This window comes from Carcharhinus amblyrhynchos, chromosome 21 (assembly GCF_965287045.1).
Source record: "Carcharhinus amblyrhynchos chromosome 21, sCarAmb.v2.hapA, whole genome shotgun sequence".
Lineage (NCBI taxonomy): Eukaryota > Metazoa > Chordata > Chondrichthyes > Carcharhiniformes > Carcharhinidae > Carcharhinus > Carcharhinus amblyrhynchos.
The window spans coordinates 47,615,004-47,636,447 of record NC_137344.1 but is presented as its reverse complement, the minus strand read 5'-3'; the positions used below and the strand labels follow the sequence as shown (position 1 = coordinate 47,636,447).

Genomic DNA, 21,444 nt, shown 5'->3' with positions numbered 1-21,444 from the left:
CCGCTGCTATCTAGAAGGACAAGAGCAGCAGTACCTGGGGACACCGCTACCTGGAGCTTTGCCTCCAAGTCACTCACCAGCCTGACTTGGAAATGTATCTCTGTTCCTTCACTGTTGCTGGGTCAAGATTCTCCCTAACAGCACTGTGGATGTACCTACACCTCAGGGACTGCAGAGGTTCAAGAAGGCAGCTCACCACCACCTGCTCAGGATGGGTAATAAATGCTGGCCCAGCCAGTGATACCCAGATCCTGTGAAATGATTTTTTTAATTACCGGATAAAGTCAGAGTCTAAATCTCTAAAAGTGTTAGCAATGCCTGTGGGGCACAAACCAGAAGAGTGATGAAGTCTGGATAGTTCCAGCTGTACAATAATCAAGAATTTTGAAACAATGCAGAACAAGTGAAGAGGGTGCTATTTAGGATGTATATTTCCGCCCTGCTGTGTTAACTCAATGACATTACAATGATGTAGCTCTTTCTTAAGGCTTTTCACTGCCTGGCTGATGCTCTAAGACTAAATCTTTTTATTAAGGACTCTCATCTCACCGAGGAGGCTTCAGAGAAATCCACATCCAACAACCTGCTCTGAAAACTCTGCTCCCATTTCGACAGCCGTGACAAATTCTACCACGGCAGCTGGGACAACTTGCGACATCCTAAAACAAAATCAACAACGTCCTAATTAAACATTTTGCAACATTCTAGAAAAGAGATCTGGCGAAGTGTCATCTTGAAACTTGAAACATTGGTTCTGTTCTGTCTCCACAGATGCTGTCAGACCTGCTGAGATTTCCCAGTATATTCTGCCATTGGGTTACTAGCCCAGTAACATTGCCACGATGCCACCATTACTGCTTGGAACATTGATAAGGCCTCAGTTAGAGTACTGTGTTCAATCCTGAGCACACCATAGCAAGGATAGACTAGCCTTGAAGAGGCTGCCGTGCAGATACTGCGAGTGATACAGAGGATTAAAGGTTGAAATGATAAAGATGAAGGTGGCAGTACAGGTGGAGAAGGTGGCAAAGAAGGCATATGGAATGCTTGCCTTTATAGGGAGGGGTGTAGAGTATAAAAGCTGGAGTCTAATGTTGCAGAGGGTGGCACGGTAGCGCAGTGGTTTAGCACTGCTGCTTCACAGCTCCAGGGTCCGGGGTTCGATTCCTGGCTCGGGTCACTGACTGTGTGGAGTTTGCACATTCTCCTCGTGTCTGCGTGGCTTTCCTCTGGGTAGTCCTGTTTCCTCTCACAGTCCAAAGATGTGCAGGTTAGGTTGATTGGCCATGCTAAGAAATTGCCCCTTAGTGTCCAGGGATGTGTAGGTTAGAGGGGATTAGTGAGTAAATGTGTGGGGATATGGGGGTAGGGCCTGGGTGGGATTGTGTTCAGTGCAGACTCGATGGGCCGACTCTTTCTGCACTGTAGAGTTCTATGACCTAAGACAGGTTACACAGGCTAAGATTTATACGCTCTTAAGTGTAACACAATAAGGAGTCCCTATATTAGTTTCCCTCAATGTGGATGGCCATAAAACAATAGATAAGGGTCATGGGTGGAGGGGGGGGACTGGTAGTGTTAAAATGGCAGCGCGGGCTCGTTGGGCCGAAGGGCCTGTTTCCCGGGCTGTTTTTGTTCTTTGAGTGATTAATCTTAAAATTAGAGCAGGGTTGCTGATGGGCGATGTCACTTCCTCACACACAGGGTGGTGGAATTCTGGGATCACCTTCCCCAAAAGCCGCTGATGCTCAAAGTCAAATGGAGGTTTCTGTACATTCTCTAAACCAGCTATTCTCTAAAAGAGAATACATCTCCTTATGTGTGTGTGTGGGTTTCCTTCGGGTGCTCCAGTTTCCTCCCACAGTCCAAAGATGTGTGGGTTAGGTGCATTAGAAATGCTAAATTGCCTCTTAGTGTCAGAGGGACTAACAGGGTAAATGCATTGGGTAATGGGGATAGGGCCTGGGTGGGATTTTGGCCGGGGAGACTCAATGGGCTGAATGGCCTCGTCCTGTACCGTAGGGATTCTATGATCGGCCCTCATGGTTCCCATGACAATGGTTTTAGTTTCCCCCTCAGAGCAAGTCTGCAAACTTAAGTTCCGTGAACTTTTTTTATCACAAATATCTACTTTACTTCCAGTTTTCCCTCCACTGAGCCCAACATACGCTGAGAGACAATCTAAATAAGACATTGTGAACTTACAGAGACTCCCTTAACACTGTCTTTGCTTATTATTCCTGTGCTTCACGTCACCATCAGCAGCGTAAGGGTTAAATGCAGTAAAGATGTTGTACCGTTTTAGGCATGAGTGAATGAGAACAAGTCTTATCCATGATCTGATCTTATCAGCTCCCAGCTATTATCACTTGTTGCACTATAAGAATTCCAACCATTTGAACATGGGACTAATCAAGATTGAAACCCTGCCATCATCGCCTTGGGCAATTTGTATTCTTACAGGTTTTACAACGATCCACAATCTATCAGCCAGCGATAGATCTGAACAAGGGATTCTAACTGCAATCTCTGTTCAGAATGTGATCAATCCCTGAAAATGTAGGCATTTGTTGGAAGTGGCGGATATATCTCCATGATCGAGGCAAATGGAGACAATCCGTTAAGAACAAAGATAAACTACCCCGAGTCTCAGCTCAAGTCCTATTACAGGATAAGGATCTTCAATCAATTACTTCTTTGTTGTTCTTTCCCTTCCCATGCTCAGTGGTGCTCTGAGGCAGACTTTTGTTTGTTTCCATAACTAGTCATTTCTGGAACAAGTCGCTAATCTCTCACTAGAGGCTTATAGCTTGAGGGGTGCCACTCATATTAAGCCTGGCAGACCAGGAGTCTCTCCTGCTCTTACTGCCAACCATTGGCATGTTTGGAGGGATTTGTAGGTTGGCGCTCAACCTGTTTGACAGTGTTATGAATGGCCTTCTTTGGCCCTCAAGTCCTGGACTGGGACTTGAACCCAGAGCTTCTGGCTCAGAGGCAGGGATGCTGAACCACAAGACCTTCTCTGTCAGTTCATAGGCTAATCTTACTTATCCAACAATTATAACTATTTCCAAACTCCAGAGTTGTCTTTTGCTTACCTGGACCCTGAATAGACAGTGTGAAAGAGTTGTGAGGTTTAAGTGGATTGGCCATGCTAAATTGCCCTTTAGTGTCCAAAGATGTATAGGTTAGGTGGATTGGCCATGCTAAATTGCCCTTTAGTGTCCAAAGATGTATAGGTTAGGTGGATTGGCCATGCTAAAACCTCCCTCAGCGCCCAAAGATGTGTGGGTTAGGAGGATTGGCCATGCTAAATTGCCCTTTAGTGTCCAAAGGCGTACAGGTTAGGGGGATTGGCCATGCTAAATTGTCCCTTGGTGTCCAAATATGTACAGGTTAGAGGGATTGGCCATCGCAAATGTGTGGGGTCATGGGAATAGAGCAGAGAGGTGGCCTTGGGTAAGATACTCTCTCAGAGAGTTGGTGCAGACTCGATGGGCTGAATGGCCTGTTCTGCACTATAGGGATTCTATGAGTTCTATGGAACTGTTATCTGGAATTACAATCTCTTATTGACCAATAAATATAATGGAAATTTGAAAAAGGAAGACCGTCATGACTCAGGGCATCTCAAAATGTTTTACAGCCAAAGAGATACCTTCAAAGCATGCTCTCTGACGTAGGAAAAACAGCAACCAACCTGTGCACAGCAAGCTCCCACAAATGAGATACTGCCCTGTTAATTTGTGTTGATGATGTTCGTTGAGAGATAGATATTGACCAGGAGAATTGGCCTGCTCCTTTCAGTGCCGTGAGATGTTCAACATCTCGCTGAGAAAGTAGACAGGGACCCAGTGCAGCCATTCATCTGAAAGGTGATACCTGTGACTGTGCAACACAGCCTCAGCACCGCACGGAAACATCAGCCTTGACTGTGTGGAGTGGAGACTGAAATCAAAACCTTCTGAGAGACAAGTGTGCTACGTACGAAGCCACCAATAACGCAATGATGGTTAGATAGATGAAACATGTCAATCTGGCAGTGTGATGAATGGCAGCAGCTAATTGATATGGGATCACAAATGGGTTTGATAACCTTCTCTGACCTTCCTTTAGACATCTGTGGTATTGTCGTGGGAAACGATAGCATTGAGATGCCAGGCTTTCCCGGTATATTTCACACCAGCATATGGGAGTGTGGGAAGCAGGCTATCGTTTGACTCACACAAGAACCTATTTTTCTCTCCTGACAGCCTGCATATTTACAATTCCCACTTGATCAATAAAGAGCCCGACACTACAGCAGCTCTGTGGCAAGAGCTTCCCGGAGATTTATGTTAGTGATAGTTTGGCAGGACGCACTCTCTCCTCTGGTCTTGAAGCTGAGACCCACTCTGGAGACTTGTACTCAAACTTTAAGCTGACGGATCGACGCAGTACTGAGGGACTGCTACATAGTTGGCGTTGCTGCCCTTTCGATTAGACGCTAAACCAAGTCTGCATTCTCAGGCAGGTGTAAAAGCTTACATTGGAGAAAGCATGGGAGTTCTCCCCAGTACAAAAAAGCTAATGCTGGAAAATCTCAGCAGGCCTGCTGAGATTTTCCAGCATTTTTTGTTTCAGATTCCAGCATCTGCAGTAATAATTTGCTTTTATCTTAGATTTCTCCTTCGTATTCTGGTCAGGATTTCTCCCCATTCAGCACCACTACAATATGATAATGGGACATTATCGCACATTTGCTTGTGGGATATTATGCAAATTTTGGTTGCTGGGTTTCCAAAATTACTAAGTTAGCTGCACCTCAAAATTATTTCATTGTCTGTAAAGCACTTTAGGATTTGTAGAGTTTGTGAGTGGTGCTGTATAAAAGGATGGTGGCACAGTGGCACAGCGGTTAGCGCTGCTGCCTCCCAGCACCAGGGACCCGGGTTCAATTCTGGCCCTGGGTCATTGTCTATGTGGAGTTTGCACGTTCTCCCCGTGGGTTTCCTCCAGGTGCTCCAGTTTCCTTCCAAAGTCCAAAGACGTGTAGGTTAGGTGCATTGGCAATGTTAAATTGCCCCTTAGTGTCCCAGTGGGGCAAATGTGCAAGGTTATGGGGGTATGGGGGGGGGGAGCAGGTAAGATGCTCTGTCAGAGAGTTGATGCAGACTCGATGAACCGAATGGTCTCCTTCTGCTCTGTAGGGAATCTAAGGCCTCTTTTCATTTTCTCACCTGCAGCGAGTTTATTTTGATCCACGTTAATCAATTTGCTTTCAGGGACACCTGGAAGGCAGCATCACCGTCCCAATAACACATCCCTGATGACCCAGTGGAAAAATTCACTGCTGAGAATGGGTTGTGACGCAGTACACACCAGGAGGGACCCAGATCCAATCTCTAGATGCTGGACAGCCCCCTGATGCCCGGTTCCCGTGAATAAAAAATATCTCACTTCCAAATCAAGAACAACCTAACATGAGGGGGAGATGGTGATGTATCTCTCTCCTTGGAAGGGGTGGTAGTGAACTTGAGAGGTGGGGAGGTGTCTGTCTGTGAAGTAGGAGGCAATGGGAGGCGGAGGGAAGGTAACAGGTGTGGGTGTGAAATGTTTGCGGGTGCAGTCGGGTGCATGGGACCATTGCAATTTGTGAGACCATGCTGCGTGCAATTCGAATCCCGCCAGGATAGGTGGTGAAATTTGAATTCAATTTAAAAAATCTGGAATTAAGAATCTATTGATGACCAAGAATCGTAAGAAAAACATAAGAACTAGGAGCAGATGTAGGCCATGTGGCCCCTCCAGCTAGTCAATAAGATCATGGCTGATCTTTTGGCGGACTCAGCTCACTTACCCACCCTGCTTCCCACAACCATTGTTAATTGTTGGAAAAACCCATCTGGGGCAGCATGGTAGCACAGTGGTTAGCGCTGCTGCCTCACAGCACCAGGGATCCGGGTTCGATTCCTGCCTTGGATCACTGTCTGTGTGGAGTTTGCACATTCTCCCTGTGTCTGCGTGGGTTTCCTCCAGGTGCTCCAGTTTCCTCCCACAGCCCAAAAATGCAACACCTGAAGAAGGGCTGACATTCCAACAGCTTGTGCTATCAAATAAACCTGTTGGACCTTAATCTGGTGATGTGAGGCTGCTTACTGTGCTCATCCCATAGAACATTCCAACGCAGTACAGGCCCTTCGGCCCTCGACTTTGTGCCGACCAGTGGAACCAATCTAATGACCCTCTAACCTAAACTATTCCAATGTTATCCATATGCCTATCCACTGACCATTTGAATGCCCTTAAATTTGGCGAGTCCACAACTGCTGCAGGCAGGGCATTCCATGCCCTTACTACCCTCTGAGTAAAGAACCTACCTCTGACATCCGTCCTATAATTACCGCCCCTTAATTTAAAGCTATGTCCCCTCGTGTTAGCCGTCACCATCCGAGGAAAATGGAAAATGGAATTGAAATTGAAATGGCAAATGGAATTTAATGTTGGCAAGTGTGAGGTGGTCCACTTTGGTAGGAAGAATGGTAGGAAGGACTATTACTTACGGGGCGAAAAACTGCAGCAGGCGACGGTGCAGAGGGACCTCGGGGTCCTTGTGCATGAGTCGCAAAAACCCAGCTTGCAGGTGCAGCAGGTGGTCAGGAAGGCGAATGGGATGCTGGCCTTCATAGCGAGGGGGATTGAATATAAAAGTAGGGAGGTCTTGCTGCAGCTGTATAGGGCATTGGTGAGGCCGCAACTGGAGTACTGTGTGCATTTTTGGGCGCCGCACCTGCGCAAAGATATTTTGGCCTTGGAGGGAGTGCAGAGGAGGTTTACTAGGCTGATACCGGAGTTGAGGGGGTTGAGCTATGAGGAGAGGCTGAATAAACTGGGCTTGTACTCGTTAGAGTTTAGAAGAATGAGAGGAGATCTCATTGAGACGTATAAGATGATGAATGGGATGGATAGGATAGAGGTGGAAAGACTCTTCCCGCTCAAAAAAGACAATAGGACTAGGGGGCACAGCCTCAAGATAAAAGGGGGGTGGTTTAGAATGGAGTTGAGGAGGAACTTCTTCACTCAAAGGGTGGTGAATCTCTGGAATTCTCTGCCCGTTGAAGTGGTGGAGGCTGCCTCGCTGAATATTTTTAAGACGCGGGTTGATGGGTTTTCGATAGGAGAGGTGATTAAGGGTTATGGGGAGAGGGCGGGAAAGTGGAACTGAGCCACGACAGATCAGCCATGATCTTATTGAATGGCGGGGCAGGCTCGAAGGGCTGGATGGCCTACTCCTGCTCCTATTTCTTATGTTCTTATGAAAAAGGCTCTCACTGTCCACCCTATCTAATCCTCTGATCATCTTGTATGCCTCAAATTGCCAGTCCAACGCTGGCAACTCCACATCACTCCAAAAATGTGCAGGTTAGATGGATTGGCTATGAAATATTGTCCCTTAGTGTCAGGGGATTGGCAGGTTAAATAGGTGGTGTTACAGGGATAGGGTCTGGGTGGGATTCTTGTCAGCACAGGATTTATGGGCCAAATGGCTTCCTTCTACACTGTAGGGTTTCTAATGTTCTTTAGGGAAGGATATCTGTCATCCTTACCTGGTCTGGCCTACACGTGACTCCAGAGTCACAACAATGTGGTTGACTCTCAACTGCCCTCGGGCAACTAGGGATGAGCAACGGATACTGGTCAGGCAGCGACGCCCATGTCCCACAAATGAAACGAAATAGTGGCTGCCATTACCTCTATTCTACAACAGTGACTACGCTTCAAAAGTGCTGCCTCATATGGATGTAATTCCTTCTTTTTTGACAGGTTCTGAGAACCGGCAGGGTTGGAGCTGAGATGCTCTGCTCAGCTGGCCTTGGGGAAGGAGGTGTTTTGGTAGGTCTGTCGAATGTAAATGTTTTGACATGCTCCACGGTTCAAGAAGTAAGATATAAATCTAACCTCGAGCAATGGAAATCTCGCTAGCAGCATGGGGGAACACGGATGGCAGGCAGCCTTTGATTCAAACATCAGAGTTTTATTTCACTAGGTATTAACAAAGCAGCAACACACTGCAGTACAAATGGTCAAACCATGTTTCATGCTCAAAGTTCCATCCACATCAAACTCCTGAACTTGAATAGAGATTTATTAAGTTAAAAACCAATGGGAAATGTGCTAAATTTTGATGAGATCTTCCAACGCAAGGAGCAAATCAAGTGAGCATCTCTGGGAATAAAGATCTGAACCTGTTTTGTGTAAGTGTGCAATCTGGGTTTCGTGGGCAGAGGTTCCCGGAAATGTCTGAGGAAGGAGTTCATTCCACAGTTTAACAAGTGAGATGCGACACTCATTGCACAATACCTCACCACACATTCTTACTGAGGCAGGAGTTAGCATTATTTAAAAGGGGAATTAGACATTTTTCTGAAAAGGGAGAGTATATGAGAGGCATGGGAAAGGGCAGGGAACCCAAGAAGCAAAACTGAGTCAGAGGCTGCTTGCGGTTCAAGCCTCCCTCAATCATCATCCAGCCCCCTCAGCTCTCTTCCTTAAAATGTTTCCACTTCATCAGCCCTCACTCCCTGCTTCACAGAATCTTAGGATGGTTACAGTGCAGAAAGAGGCCATTTGGCCGGTCACTTCTGTACCAGCTCTCACTGTAGCCTTGCAAATGTTTCCCTTTCCAGATAATGATCCAATCCCACTTGGATCATGATGGAATTTGCCTCCACCGCATTCTCTGTCAGTGCACTTCTGAACACTCACTTTCTGTAAAAAGATTTCCCCGTGTTACCATTTTTTTAAACAATTACCTGTAATCATTGCCCTCTGGTTCTTGGTCCTTCCAGCAATGGGAACAGTTTGTCCCTCGGTCCAGACTCCTGAATGAATTTGAATACCTTTGTGGTTTCACACATCCCCGTTCTTTAATTAAACCTAAACTCCAGCAGATAAATCTCCCCCGGACTGTCCTTCCAGGTTTGAGCCTTGCAGAGCCAGCACTCCTGTAGATACAGAGAACTGGAAGACTTCCTTTCGGAATTACTAAGATGCTCATCATAAACAAAAGCACACATCTGAATAGAGATTTATTTAGATTTAAATATATAAAATATATATGTGTATTTAAACGTCAGATCAGAAAGTAGAGGTTTCAATCTCCATGCTGTTCATCAGGTGGACATCTTCTACAAACAGGCTATAGTACCATTGATCTGAATTCTCTCTGCGCTCAATCTCCCAGATATACATTATCCTACCTAGATTAGCGTATCTGCTATCTGTCATCATCTGAACCGCTCAATTAGAACCCAACCTATGATTTGCTCCTAGGTATCTATTATGAAACATTTGAATCTCTCCATCAAAGGTAAGATTCTCTCAGATTTGAGAGACGGGGAAGGATAAGTAGTAAATATAGCGAAGCTCAACAGCACTGGCTGGAAGAGGAACTTCAGGGAAGTCCTCGCCACCAACTGTTCACCAGACCATGTTGTGTCTGAGCAAAGTATCAAGGTGCCAGTGGTCCTTGCCACCTCCAAGCCTCCAGGTTTGTGTATGATAGGCCCCTTTGCCCCTCCAGTGGTAATGTTCCCTACACGTCAATCGGAGAATGGACTAGATGCTCCGCAGCATAGAGGTTCCAATGGTAGCTAACACAGAGTGTCTCTTAGAGTTTATAAGTAACACTCGGCCTCCTTAACCTCATTGTAAGCTTCATCGGTGAAGTGAGTCCGGGACCTGCGCTGGAGGATGTGCAGCTCTATGCTAGAGTTTAGCTCAGCTTCATTGCCAGTAGGGGGTGAGTGGCCATTTTGCCCTTTCTCAGTCTTGCTCCCAGGTTCCTGATGCTCTTCCACCTCTGTGTGCTTGGGGCTGCTGCAGCTCTTCGTGTCGCCCTCGAAAGCGTCTTCCACCCTGTGAGGCCAAAATAGAGAGGACAAACAATTAACTTGCTTTAGCATTTTCTACAGAGGAAAGGTAGAAAGTGAGACGATGAGTCTTTGTGGGAAAGTTGGGAAGGGAGGCCCGAAAGAAGGGTCAGCAAGTTGTGCTTGAGGGCTAACTGTGGGAGTTTGCAGCGTTGGATATAATCTGGGTTTTGGACTGGTGAGGTCAACACACCCTAATATTGAGCCTCATTTCCATCTGCCAGCTACACAGTTACCGGTGAAACATAATTGAAGATTAGGACAACATTACACGCAGCAGGGGCCTTTAGGGGAGTGGATTGTCGGAAAGGGTGGGTGATTTAAGGGAGATGAGTTGGGATGAATTGGGGAAGGGTGATGCTGAGATAGAGGTGATGGGAGGGTAGCTAATTAGTAGCAGGCGAGGTGACAAACAGGGTTGGGGTATATGGTAAGGACAGGAAATTAGCGTTATTGGTGCAATGCAGAGGGGGAAGGGAAGAGACATCTTATGAATGAGAGGTAGCATGGTGGCGCAGTGGTTAGCACTGCTGCCTCACAATGCCAAGGACCTAGGCTTGATTCTCAGCTTGGGTCTGCACATTCATCCCGTGTCTGCATGTGTTTCCTCCGGGTGCTCCAGTTTCCTCCCACATTCCAAAGATGTGAAGGTTAGGTGGATTGGCCACACAAATTGCCTATGTCAGGGGGACTAACCGGGTAAATGGGTGGGGTTGAGCGTATAAGGCCTGGGTGGGATTGCAGTCTGTGCTGATGCAATGGACCAAATGGCCTCCTTCTGCAATGCAGGGATTCTAGGTGTCGTAGGGTGTTGGAAACAACCTGCTTTCTTTTAATGTTGGCTCTGGAAGGGAATTCCTGCAGTTGGTTCCTCTAAGGACACTGCATCACTCCCTTGCCACTCACCACCCACCCAGCCACTGTTCGGCTGCAGGTAGGCCTGGCTGTTCCTGAGTGCAGTTAATATTGTCAGTCGCAGAATAAGCCAATGTTACAGTGAGGCCTCAGAAAGCTGCTGAGTTCCTTAGTGGTGTATGAAAAAGGTGTGTTTTGGTTGTTGGGCTATAACTGAGGTGGCGGGCACAGCACCCCCAGCTCCTAGTGTTCATCCTGCTCTCCTCATTGGGGGTTTAGGCAGCCTATAGACAAATAGATCTTCACACTTCAACAGTTCAATCCTCACAAAGGGCTTATGGCCAGTCAATACAGCTGGCAACAGGATTCAGTGAGTACCCTGAGCCTGGAACAGGATTCAGTGAGTACCCTGTACCTGGAACAGGATTCAGTGAGTACCCTGTACCTGGAACAGGATTCAGTGAGTACCCTGTACCTGGAACAGGATTCAGTGAGTACCCTGAGCCTGGAACAGGATTCAGTGAGTACCCTGTGCCTGGAACAGGATTCAGTGAGTCCCCTGTGCCTGGAACAGGATTCAGTGAGTACCCTGTACCTGGAACAGGATTCAGTGAGTACCCTGTACCTGGAACAGGATTCAGTGAGTACCCTGTGCCTGGAACAGGATTCAGTGAGTACCCTGTACCTGGAACAGGATTCAGTGAGTACCCTGAGCCTGGAACAGGATTCAGTGAGTACCCTGTACCTGGAACAGGATTCAGTGAGTACCCTGTGTCTGGAACAGGATTCAGTGAGTACCCTGTGCCTGGAACAGGATTCAGTGAGTACCCTGTGCCTGGAACAGGATTCAGTGAGTACCCTGTACCTGGAACAGGATTCAGTGAGTACCCTGTGTCTGGAACAGGATTCAGTGAGTACCCTGTGCCTGGAACAGGATTCAGTGAGTACCCTGTGCCTGGAACAGGATTCAGTGAGTACCCTGTACCTGGAACAGGATTCAGTGAGTACCCTGTGTCTGGAACAGGATTCAGTGAGTACCCTGAGCCTGGAACAGGATTCAGTGAGTACCCTGTACCTGGAACAGGATTCAGTGAGTACCCTGTACCTGGAACAGGATTCAGTGAGTACCCTGTACCTGGAACAGGATTCAGTGAGTACCCTGTGTCTGGAACAGGATTCAGTGAGTACCCTGTACCTGGAACAGGATTCAGTGAGTACCCTGTACCTGGAACAGGATTCAGTGAGTACCCTGTACCTGGAACAGGATTCAGTGAGTACCCTGTACCTGGAACAGGATTCAGTGAGTACCCTGTACCTGGAACAGGATTCAGTGAGTACCCTGTACCTGGAACAGGATTCAGTGAGTACCCTGTACCTGGAACAGGATTCAGTGAGTACCCTGTACCTGGAACAGGATTCAGTGAGTACCCTGTACCTGGAACAGGATTCAGTGAGTACCCTGTACCTGGAACAGGATTCAGTGAGTACCCTGTACCTGGAACAGGATTCAGTGAGTACCCTGTACCTGGAACAGGATTCAGTGAGTACCCTGAGCCTGGAACAGGATTCAGTGATTACCCTGAGCCTGGAACAGGTTTCAGTGAGTACCCTGTACCTGGAACAGGATTCAGTGAGTACCCTGAGCCTGGAACAGGATTCAGTGAGTACCCTGTGTCTGGAACAGGATTCAGTGAGTACCCTGTACCTGGAACAGGATTCAGTGAGTACCCTGTGCCTGGAACAGGATTCAGTGAGTACCCTGTGCCTGGAACAGGATTCAGTGAGTACCCTGTACCTGGAACAGGATTCAGTGAGTACCCTGTACCTGGAACAGGATTCAGTGAGTACCCTGTACCTGGAACAGGATTCAGTGAGTACCCTGTACCTGGAACAGGATTCAGTGAGTACCCTGTACCTGGAACAGGATTCAGTGAGGACCCTGTACCTGGAACAGGATTCAGTGAGTACCCTGAGCCTGGAACAGGATTCAGTGAGTACCCTGAGCCTGGAACAGGATTCAGTGAGTACCCTGTGCCTGGAACAGGATTCAGTGAGTACCCTGTACCTGGAACAGGATTCAGTGAGTACCCTGTACCTGGAACAGGATTCAGTGAGTACCCTGTACCTGGAACAGGATTCAGTGAGTACCCTGTGCCTGGAACAGGATTCAGTGAGTACCCTGAGCCTGGAACAGGATTCAGTGAGTACCCTGTACCTGGAACAGGATTCAGTGAGTACCCTGTGCCTGGAACAGGATTCAGTGAGTACCCTGTGCCTGGAACAGGATTCAGTGAGTACCCTGTGCCTGGAACAGGATTCAGTGAGTACCCTGTGCTTGGAACAGGATTCAGTGAGTACCCTGTACCTGGAATAAGTAAGAGAGGATTTAAACACATCATTTGGACAGGGTCTATGGTTCATACATTTCCCGAATTGCCTTTCCCTCCAAATGCTGGTGCAGAAATTGCATAAACTGGCAGCTTCCCAACCCCACACAACGCCGGCCACCAACAGTACATTCCTTAGGGTTTGAATATCACACACAACTTATGTCCAAATTCCTACTTGTCTGATATGAATCCCGAAGGAATTCTCAGATAATTTCTTTCCCTGCTCTAACATAAAGAGCCGGGCATTTAAAACTGAGGAGTGTAGAAATTTCTTCTTACAAAGGGTGGTGAATCTCTGGAATTCTCAGCCCCAAAGTGTAGTGATGGCTGGATCATTAGAAATATTTAAAGTGGAGGTGGATAAATATTTGATAGATCGAGGAATCGAGGGCTATTGGGAAACGGCACAGGAAAGGAGCTGGGGCCAGTATAGATCAGCCATGATCGTAATGAATAGCGGGGCAGGTTCGAAGAGCCTGGTGATCTCCTCCTGCTTCTATTTCTTGTGTTCCTGTGTTGTGTTCTTGTAACGTTTTTGAAGTAGCTTCCGAGCTCTCACCAGATGTACCAGTTGTTGTCAAGTCCCAGCCTCGTCCCACAGATACCAGCCCGGGACCAGAAATATCTGGGAAGCCATCGTTCCAGGTGAATCATCGATGCCGTAATCTGTTGTCGGAAAGAAATAAACGTTGTTACGTGATTGGCTGGACAGAGCATTTTGGGACACCCTGATGTCATGAAAAATGGATACGAATGCGAGTTCTTTGCTTTCCTTCAATACGCCCACGATGTCCCACAATGCACTGATTGTGTCTCCCACAATGCACCGATTGCATCACAAGAACATAAGAACTAGGAGCAGGAGTACGCCATTAGCCCCTCGAGCCTGTTCTGCAATTCAATAAGATCATGGCTGATCTTTTCATGGACTCAGCTCCACTTACCCGCCCACTCACCATAGCCCTTATACTGTTCAAAAACTTATTTATTCTTGCCTTAAAAACATTCAATGAGGTAGCCTCAACTGCTTCACTGGGCAGGGAATTCCACAGATTCACAACACTTTGGGTAAGGAAGTTTTCTCGTCAACTCAGTCTTAATCTGTTCACACTTAGTTTGAGGTTGTGCTCCTAGTTCTAGTTTCACCTGCCAGTGCAAACAACTTCCCTGCTTCTATCTTATCTACTCCTTTCATATGTTTCTTTATGATCTCTCCTCATCTTTCTGAATTCCAGTGAGTATAACCCCAGCCTACTCAATCTCTCCTCATAAGCCAACCCTCTCAACTCCAGAATCAACCTAGTGAATCTCCTCTGCACCCCCTCCAGTGCCAGTATATCCTTTCTCAAGTAAGACTAAAACTGTACATTGTATTCCAAGTGTGTCCTCACCAGCACCTTATGCAGCTGCAACATAACCTCACTGTTTTTAAACTCCATCCCTCTCGCAATAAAGGATAAAATTCCTTTTGCCTTCTTAATTCCTGCTGCACCTGCAAAGCAACTCGTTGAGGTTCCTGCACAAGGACACCCAGGTCCCTCTGCACAGCAGCATGCTGCAATCTTTTACCATTTAAATAATAGTCCATTTTGCTGTTATTCCTACCAAAATGGATGACCTCACATTTACCAACATTGTACTCCATCTGCCAGACCCTTGCCCACTCACTTAGACTATCTATATCCTCTTGCAGACTTTCAGCGCCCTCTGCACGCTTTGCTGTACCACTCATCTTATAAGAACATAAGAACATAAGAAATAGGAGCAGGAGTAGGCCATCTAGCCCTTCGAGCCTGCCCCGCCATTCAATAAGATCATGGCTGATCTGTCGTGGCTCAGTTCCACTTTCCCGCCCTCTCCCCATAACCCTTAATCCCCTCTCTTATCAAAAACCCATCAACCCGCTTCTTGAAAATATTTAGCGAGGCAGCCTCCACCACTTCAACGGGTAGAGAATTCCAGAGATTCACCACCCTTTGAGTGAAGAAGTTCCTCCTCAACTCCGTTCTAAAACGCCTCCCCTTTATCTTGAGGCTGTGCCCCCTAGTCCTACTGTCTTTTTTGAGCGGGAAGAGTCTCTCCACCTCTATCCTATCCATCCCATTCATCATCTTATATGTCTCAATGAGATCTCCCCTCATTCTTCTAAACTCCAACGAGTACAAGCCTAGTTTATTCAGCCTCTCCTCATAGCTCAACCCCCTCAACTCTGGTATCAGCCTAGTAAACCTCCTCTGCACTCCCTCCAAGGCCAAAATATCTTTGCGCAGGTGCGGCGCCCAAAACTGCACACAGTACTCTGCGAATTTTGACGCACTACACTTGGTCCCCAACTCCAAATGATCTATGTATATTGTAAACAATTGCGAATCCAACACTGCTCCCTGAGGCACACCACTAGTCACTGATCGCCAACCAGAAAAACACCCATTTACCCCCACTCTTTGCTTTCTGTTAGTTAACCAATTCCCACAATGCACCCCTTGTACCTCCCATAATGCACCAATTGTATTAGCTATGGAGCAAAGAAAGTCAAAAAGTTTTTAAGATTATTTAAGTTGAAGTTTATTTATTAGTGTCACAAGTAGGCTTATATTAACACCGCAAATAAGTTACTGTGGAAATTCCCTAATCACCACACTCCGGTGCTTGTTCGGGTACACGGAGGGATAATATAGCATGGCTAATGCATCTAACCAGCACGTCTTTTGGACTGTGGGAGGAAACTGGAGCACCCGGAGGAAACTCACACAGACATGAGGAGAACATGCAGACTTCACATAAGCAGTGACACAAGTTAGGAATTGAACCCAGGTCCCTGACACTGCGAGGCAACAGTGTTAACCAAAGTGCGACCATGCCACCCAAGAAGAAACTTGTGTGGGATATCGGGATTGACACAAAATATTTTTACAATTGTATTAGAAGAGAAAGGGGAGTGTGGGTCTTTAAAAACAGATGAGGACAATATTACAAATGAAACACTGCAAAGAAATGGCATGTTTGTTGAATAATTATCCTTGCAACAGAGGAAGGGAATAACATATTTGACATTCCAGGGAAATTAATAAGTAATCAAGGACTGGAACTCACTGAAGTTAAACTTAACATAAAAACAGCTTATGGAAAAAATACATCAAAATATCAACAAAACCCAGATCCTGATAGGTTCACACCCTGGGTTCAGCTGAGGAAATTACAGATATTTCAGCATTACTTGGAATATTGTGTTCAGTTCTGGTCACCTCACTATAAAAACAAAAACAGCCTGGGAAACAGGCCCTTTGGCCAAACAAACCCGCGCTGCCAATTTAACATTACCAATCCCCCCTCCACCCATGACCCTTATCTATGCTTATGGCTTATGGATGTGGAAGCATTGGAGAGAGTGCAGAGGAGATTCACCAGGATGCTGCCTGGTTTGGAGGGTAGGTCTTACGAGGAAAGGTTGAGGGAGTTGGGGCTTTTCTCTTTGGAGCGGAGGAGGATGAGAGGTGACTTAATAGAAGTTTATAACATGATGAGGGGGATTGATAGAGTGGATGAGGCACTGCTGCCTCACCACTTGGTGTGGTGAGGCAGCAGTGCTAACCACTGTGCTACCGTGCCGCCCAAAGGTCCAACACCGTTGTCTATGGGAGCTTTCTGTGCACAAAAATGGCTGGCTGACATATTTTTCATATTATAGCAGTGACTTCATCCTGAAATGCTGTGAAGCTCTCCGGGACACACAGAAGTCATGAAAGTTGCTGTAGAAATGCTTATTCATTCTTCTTTCTTTCTTCTCTGCTGTTAGTTGATGAAGGGAACCTCTTCACCAATTCTCCCCCCCCCCCGCCACCCCCACTTCCCCCCAACCACAGCTTCCTCACTGCTGCCTTTAAAAATGGTGGCCCAACCTTTAAAACAACTAAGTAGCTGGCAGGCTGGGCTCAATGAAGTTGTGGGATCTGACCCTGGATTTATTTTCCTCACTGTTCCTCATGATAGGGTGGAGAAAGCCACCGTTGGGGCTGGTGACAATCTGTGTTAAACATGGAAAATTCTGTCCTAAACCTGTCTACCCTCTCAGGTGGATGTAAAAGCACTATTGCCACTATTTTGCCCCTATAATTTCGAGGAAGAGTGGGTGTCTTGGCCAATATTTATCCTATAATCAATATCAATTCGGAAACAAATTGTTTCATCACTGTTGGCGTAGCTACGTGCCAATTGACTACCACTTCCAAGAATGCATCAGTGATTATACCTCAAAGAACTTAATGGGCTGTAATGAGCTTTGGAAACAACCTGAAAGGTGCTATATAAATGCAGGTAATTCTTTCTTGCCCTTGCATCTGTTGGGGGCATGGAATTCCGCCCAATGATGTAAAAGGACAACAACTGAAGAAAACCTCATTTCGGGCTTTGACAAACAAGTGAATGCGTGTGAACTCCATACCTGAGCTTGCCAGAGTACATCCAAATTCTTCATCACCCTCCGCAGTGTCTGAGCAATCAAGAAGATGAAGAGAATAGCCATCACCTGGAAAGTCATCATAATGTAGGACACATATAAGATCTTCACCATGAAAGGCGTGTGCTTTTCATAGTTCAGTGGGATGTCCAGAAGTCCAAAAAAGAGCATGAACATCAGAAAGAGCAGATTCTTGTAGTCATTAAAACGAACCCACTGGGCAGGGTCGAGCTCCTGGAATGACATGTGTATGGCTGGAATGAAAAGAAACCACTGTCAGCATCAAACCTGGAACCTTGCTGTGTAACCTTTATTCTTAAGCTTCATTTTATGGGATGCGGACATCACTCGCTGGGCCAGAATTTATTGCTTCACTGCCTGCCATTTCAGAGAACATTTTAAGAGTCCACCACATAGGGTGGCATGGTAGCACAGTGGTGAGCACTGCTGCTTCACAGCTCCAGGGTCCTGGGCTCGATTCCCGGCTCGGGTCACTGTCTGTGTAGAGTTTGCACATTCGCCTCGTGTCTGTGTGGGTTTCCTCCGAGTTCTCTGGTTTCGTCCCACAGTCCAAAGATGTGCGGGTTAGGTTGATTGGCCATGCTAAGGAATTGCCCCTTAGTGTTCAGGGTGGTGGAGGTTAGAGGGATTAGTGGGTATAATATGTAGGGATATGGGGGTAGGGCCTGGGTGGGATTGTGTTCGGTGCAGACTCAATGGGCCGTAGGGCCTCTTTCTGCACTGTAGGGTTCTATGATGATTGCTGTGGATCTGGAATCACACGTAGCCCACACCAGGTATGGACAGCAGATTTCCTTTCCTAAAAGACACAAGTGAACCAAATGGGTTTTTCGATGACAATGGTTTTGTGGTCATCGGTAGATTCTTAATTCCAGGTTTTTATTATTGAATTCACCATCTGCCGTGGTGGGATTCGAACCTGGGGTCCCCAGATCTTGCCCTGGGTCTCTGGATTACTAGTCCAGTGACAATACCGCTCTAACAAAAAAGGAGATTTAGCAAACAGGTAAGGCAAACGTAATCATTGACTTTTTACTTATATTTAGAGAAATACGAGAGCATGTTGAATTTGTATAGTGCCATTGTTAAGCCAATGGTTAGTGTATCTTTTTTAAACATTTGCAGGATGTGGGTGTCATTTTCCTACACCAGCACTTTTACCTATCCCTAGTTCCCTTTGAGAGGGGGGTTAAGAGTCAATCACATTGCTGTGACCCTGGAGTCACATGTAGGCCAGACTGGGTAAGGACGGCAGATTTCCTTCCCTACAGGACATTAGTGAACCAGATGGGTTTTTATAACAATCAACAATAGTTTCATGATCATCATTAGACTTTTCGTTCCAGATGTTTACTGAATTCAAATTTCACCACCCACCATGGCACAGTTCAAGGCCTAGTCACCCAGAGCATTACCTTGGATTACTGCCTCAGTTAAGGGCGTCCCTGTAGAGCTCAGATAGGAAAGCAATGATTAAAAGTGCAGCAGAGATTGAACCATACCATAGAATCCCTACAGTTCAGAAAGAGGCCATTCGGCCCATCAAGTCTGCACTGACTCTCCAAAAGTGCACCTCACCCAGGCCCTCCCCTCTACCCTATCCCTGCAGCCCCACACATTTACCATGGCCACTCCATGTAACCTACACATCTTTGGACTGGGACTGACTGGGACCTACTCACGGATAAGGGGGTTGTCAGTAATGGTGGGAAACTTAAGTTTCACCAGGACTGAGGAGGATTAAAAAAAACTGAAATAAGGATCTTCAATATTGCCAAGGAGAGCAGCAAGGTAAGTAAAGTTAGATACTTTTCACTAAGAATACAAATTGGGCACATAAAATAAAAATAATGGAAGGAAAATCAGGAGGTTGGACAAAATATCTTCACGGGGCAATGTTCAAATGGGCAGCTTTTCCCTACAAGCCATTCTTGAGGCAGAATCCCAAAACTCTATTACAATGGAGTTGTTTGAAAGAGAGGAACATTAAAGTTCCTTTCAATTTTATGAGTAAGAAGGAGTCAGCAGCCTGGATATTGGCAGTGGGGGTTGCATGTAGGAAGGGGGTTTAAGCAGCAAGTGAGGGAGAAACCCCTCCGTGCGTGTATGTTCTGGGACAGTTCCCCTGCCTGAATGTTAGCTTGCTTGACTTCCAGTCAGGCGGGCAGACCTCTGGAAAAGGCCCCACGCCCAGCTAGGTTCAATCCCAAGTTTGGGAAAGATTTTGTTTTCTGGAAGCAGGAGGTGTTTGATCACAAACCCTGGAGGTGCAGGAAAGTCCGATCTCAGATCCAAGGGGTCTTTTAATGGAAGGGAAGGGCTCTGATACAGGGAGCAGAGCTTGAGGGGGCAGCCGGGTGCAAGCACTTCTACTGTGTCTGACCCACAAGGAATGCTGTAAAGGCTCTTTGCCCCAGGTGCTGTCCGGTTGCTATTAGCGTTGCCAAGGCCTGGGAAACCTGGCAGATCACAGCTAACCTGTAAATCTGATTAAATCAGAGTCTGCCAGCCTCACCTATATATATGAATTGCCAACCTGACCCCTGGGAATGGGCTGGCTGACTTGGGTTAGACCCAGAATTGGGCAGGTTTGATGTCAAACTTCCAATCTGAGCCCAACTCATCCATTCTTAGTTTAATATCAAGAACCATGGTGGGAAGGGACGGTCTAGGAGGGTGATAAAAGCAGATCTGACATGGCCAATTTCCAAGTTAGATCATAAGACCATAGGAGCAGAATTAGGCCACTCGGCCCATTGAGTCTGCTCCACCATTCAATCATGGCTGATATTTTTCAGATCCATATTCTCCTGCTGTAACATTCTGCAATTATATGATTCAGTTGTAGTAAATTCTTCAGTTACAAACCTAAACAGAAAAGTAGGGGAGGTGACATTTACTGTCTCAACAAAATCACAATTAAAATTTGGGTTAAGAAAGACACAAAGTTTGATTATGATTTGATTTATTAATATTATTGCTAATTGTAATGATGTAACATAATGTTTATTAGAGTTAATGTATAACGCATCGGCAAAACATTAACAAAGTGATATTTATTTAAAATTACCTGTTGTAAATCCGATTAGCACCATCACCATTAATATCACAAAGGTCAAGAATTTCTCCAAAATAATCTGAGAAGCAAATTAAAAATAATCTGAGAAGCAAATTAAAAAAAGCTTTCCATTAACATTCTCCACTGAGGAGGTTGCATATTGTCCCTGTGTCTGCACTGCTAATGTTGCCCAGCGACCACATGTATTAGAATTTCAGGACACAGTTCCCATGGAGTTCCTGACCTTAAATAATATGAAAGATTTGTGGGATTGCCTTCATTTAATCATCAAACCAAAGGATGTTCCATGAATGCTGCAACCACTATTACTGACCTGCAGCAACTTGTGGTCCGAGAGTTTGTTTTAACCTGAGCAAAGAAAGGTTTTTATAACTGGATATATACATATAATATATTATATATTATATATACATATATATGTTTTATATATATATTACATATTACATTATATATATACATATATATGTTTTATATATATGTCTATGACTCTACGACTCATTACAGACCTCAACCATTAATTAAAAAGTGTACACTTGATTTGCAAGATGCAGCTCGGGATATGAATTTTCAACAATCAGCTATACTTAGCTGACTGCTACCATTTTAGGAGTTTAGGAGAAACACATAGAACCATAGAAAATTACAGCTCAGAAACAGGCCTTTTGGCCCTTCTTGTCTGTGCCAAACCATTTTTTGCCTAGTCCCACTGACCTGCACTTGGACCATATCCCT

At 46.0% G+C, this 21,444-nt stretch overlaps 1 protein-coding gene across 2 annotated transcripts in view; it reads right to left on the bottom strand.

Annotated features, from left to right (window-relative positions):
* Window positions 1–8,482: 8,482 nt before the first annotated feature.
* LOC145356403 (transient receptor potential cation channel subfamily V member 6-like) overlaps window positions 8,483–21,444 on the bottom strand; it is a 51,552-nt gene continuing 38,590 nt past the window's right edge. For both annotated transcript variants that reach the window (XM_080209110.1, XM_080209111.1), the window contains exons 12-15: window positions 20,704–20,770; window positions 17,598–17,866; window positions 13,716–13,822; window positions 8,483–9,897 (exon numbers count right to left, since the gene is read on the bottom strand). In XM_080209110.1, the coding sequence (XP_080065236.1) occupies window positions 9,657–9,897; window positions 13,716–13,822; window positions 17,598–17,866; window positions 20,704–20,770 (684 nt within the window). In that variant the 3' untranslated portion in view covers window positions 8,483–9,656. The remainder of the gene's footprint in view (window positions 9,898–13,715; window positions 13,823–17,597; window positions 17,867–20,703; window positions 20,771–21,444) is intronic.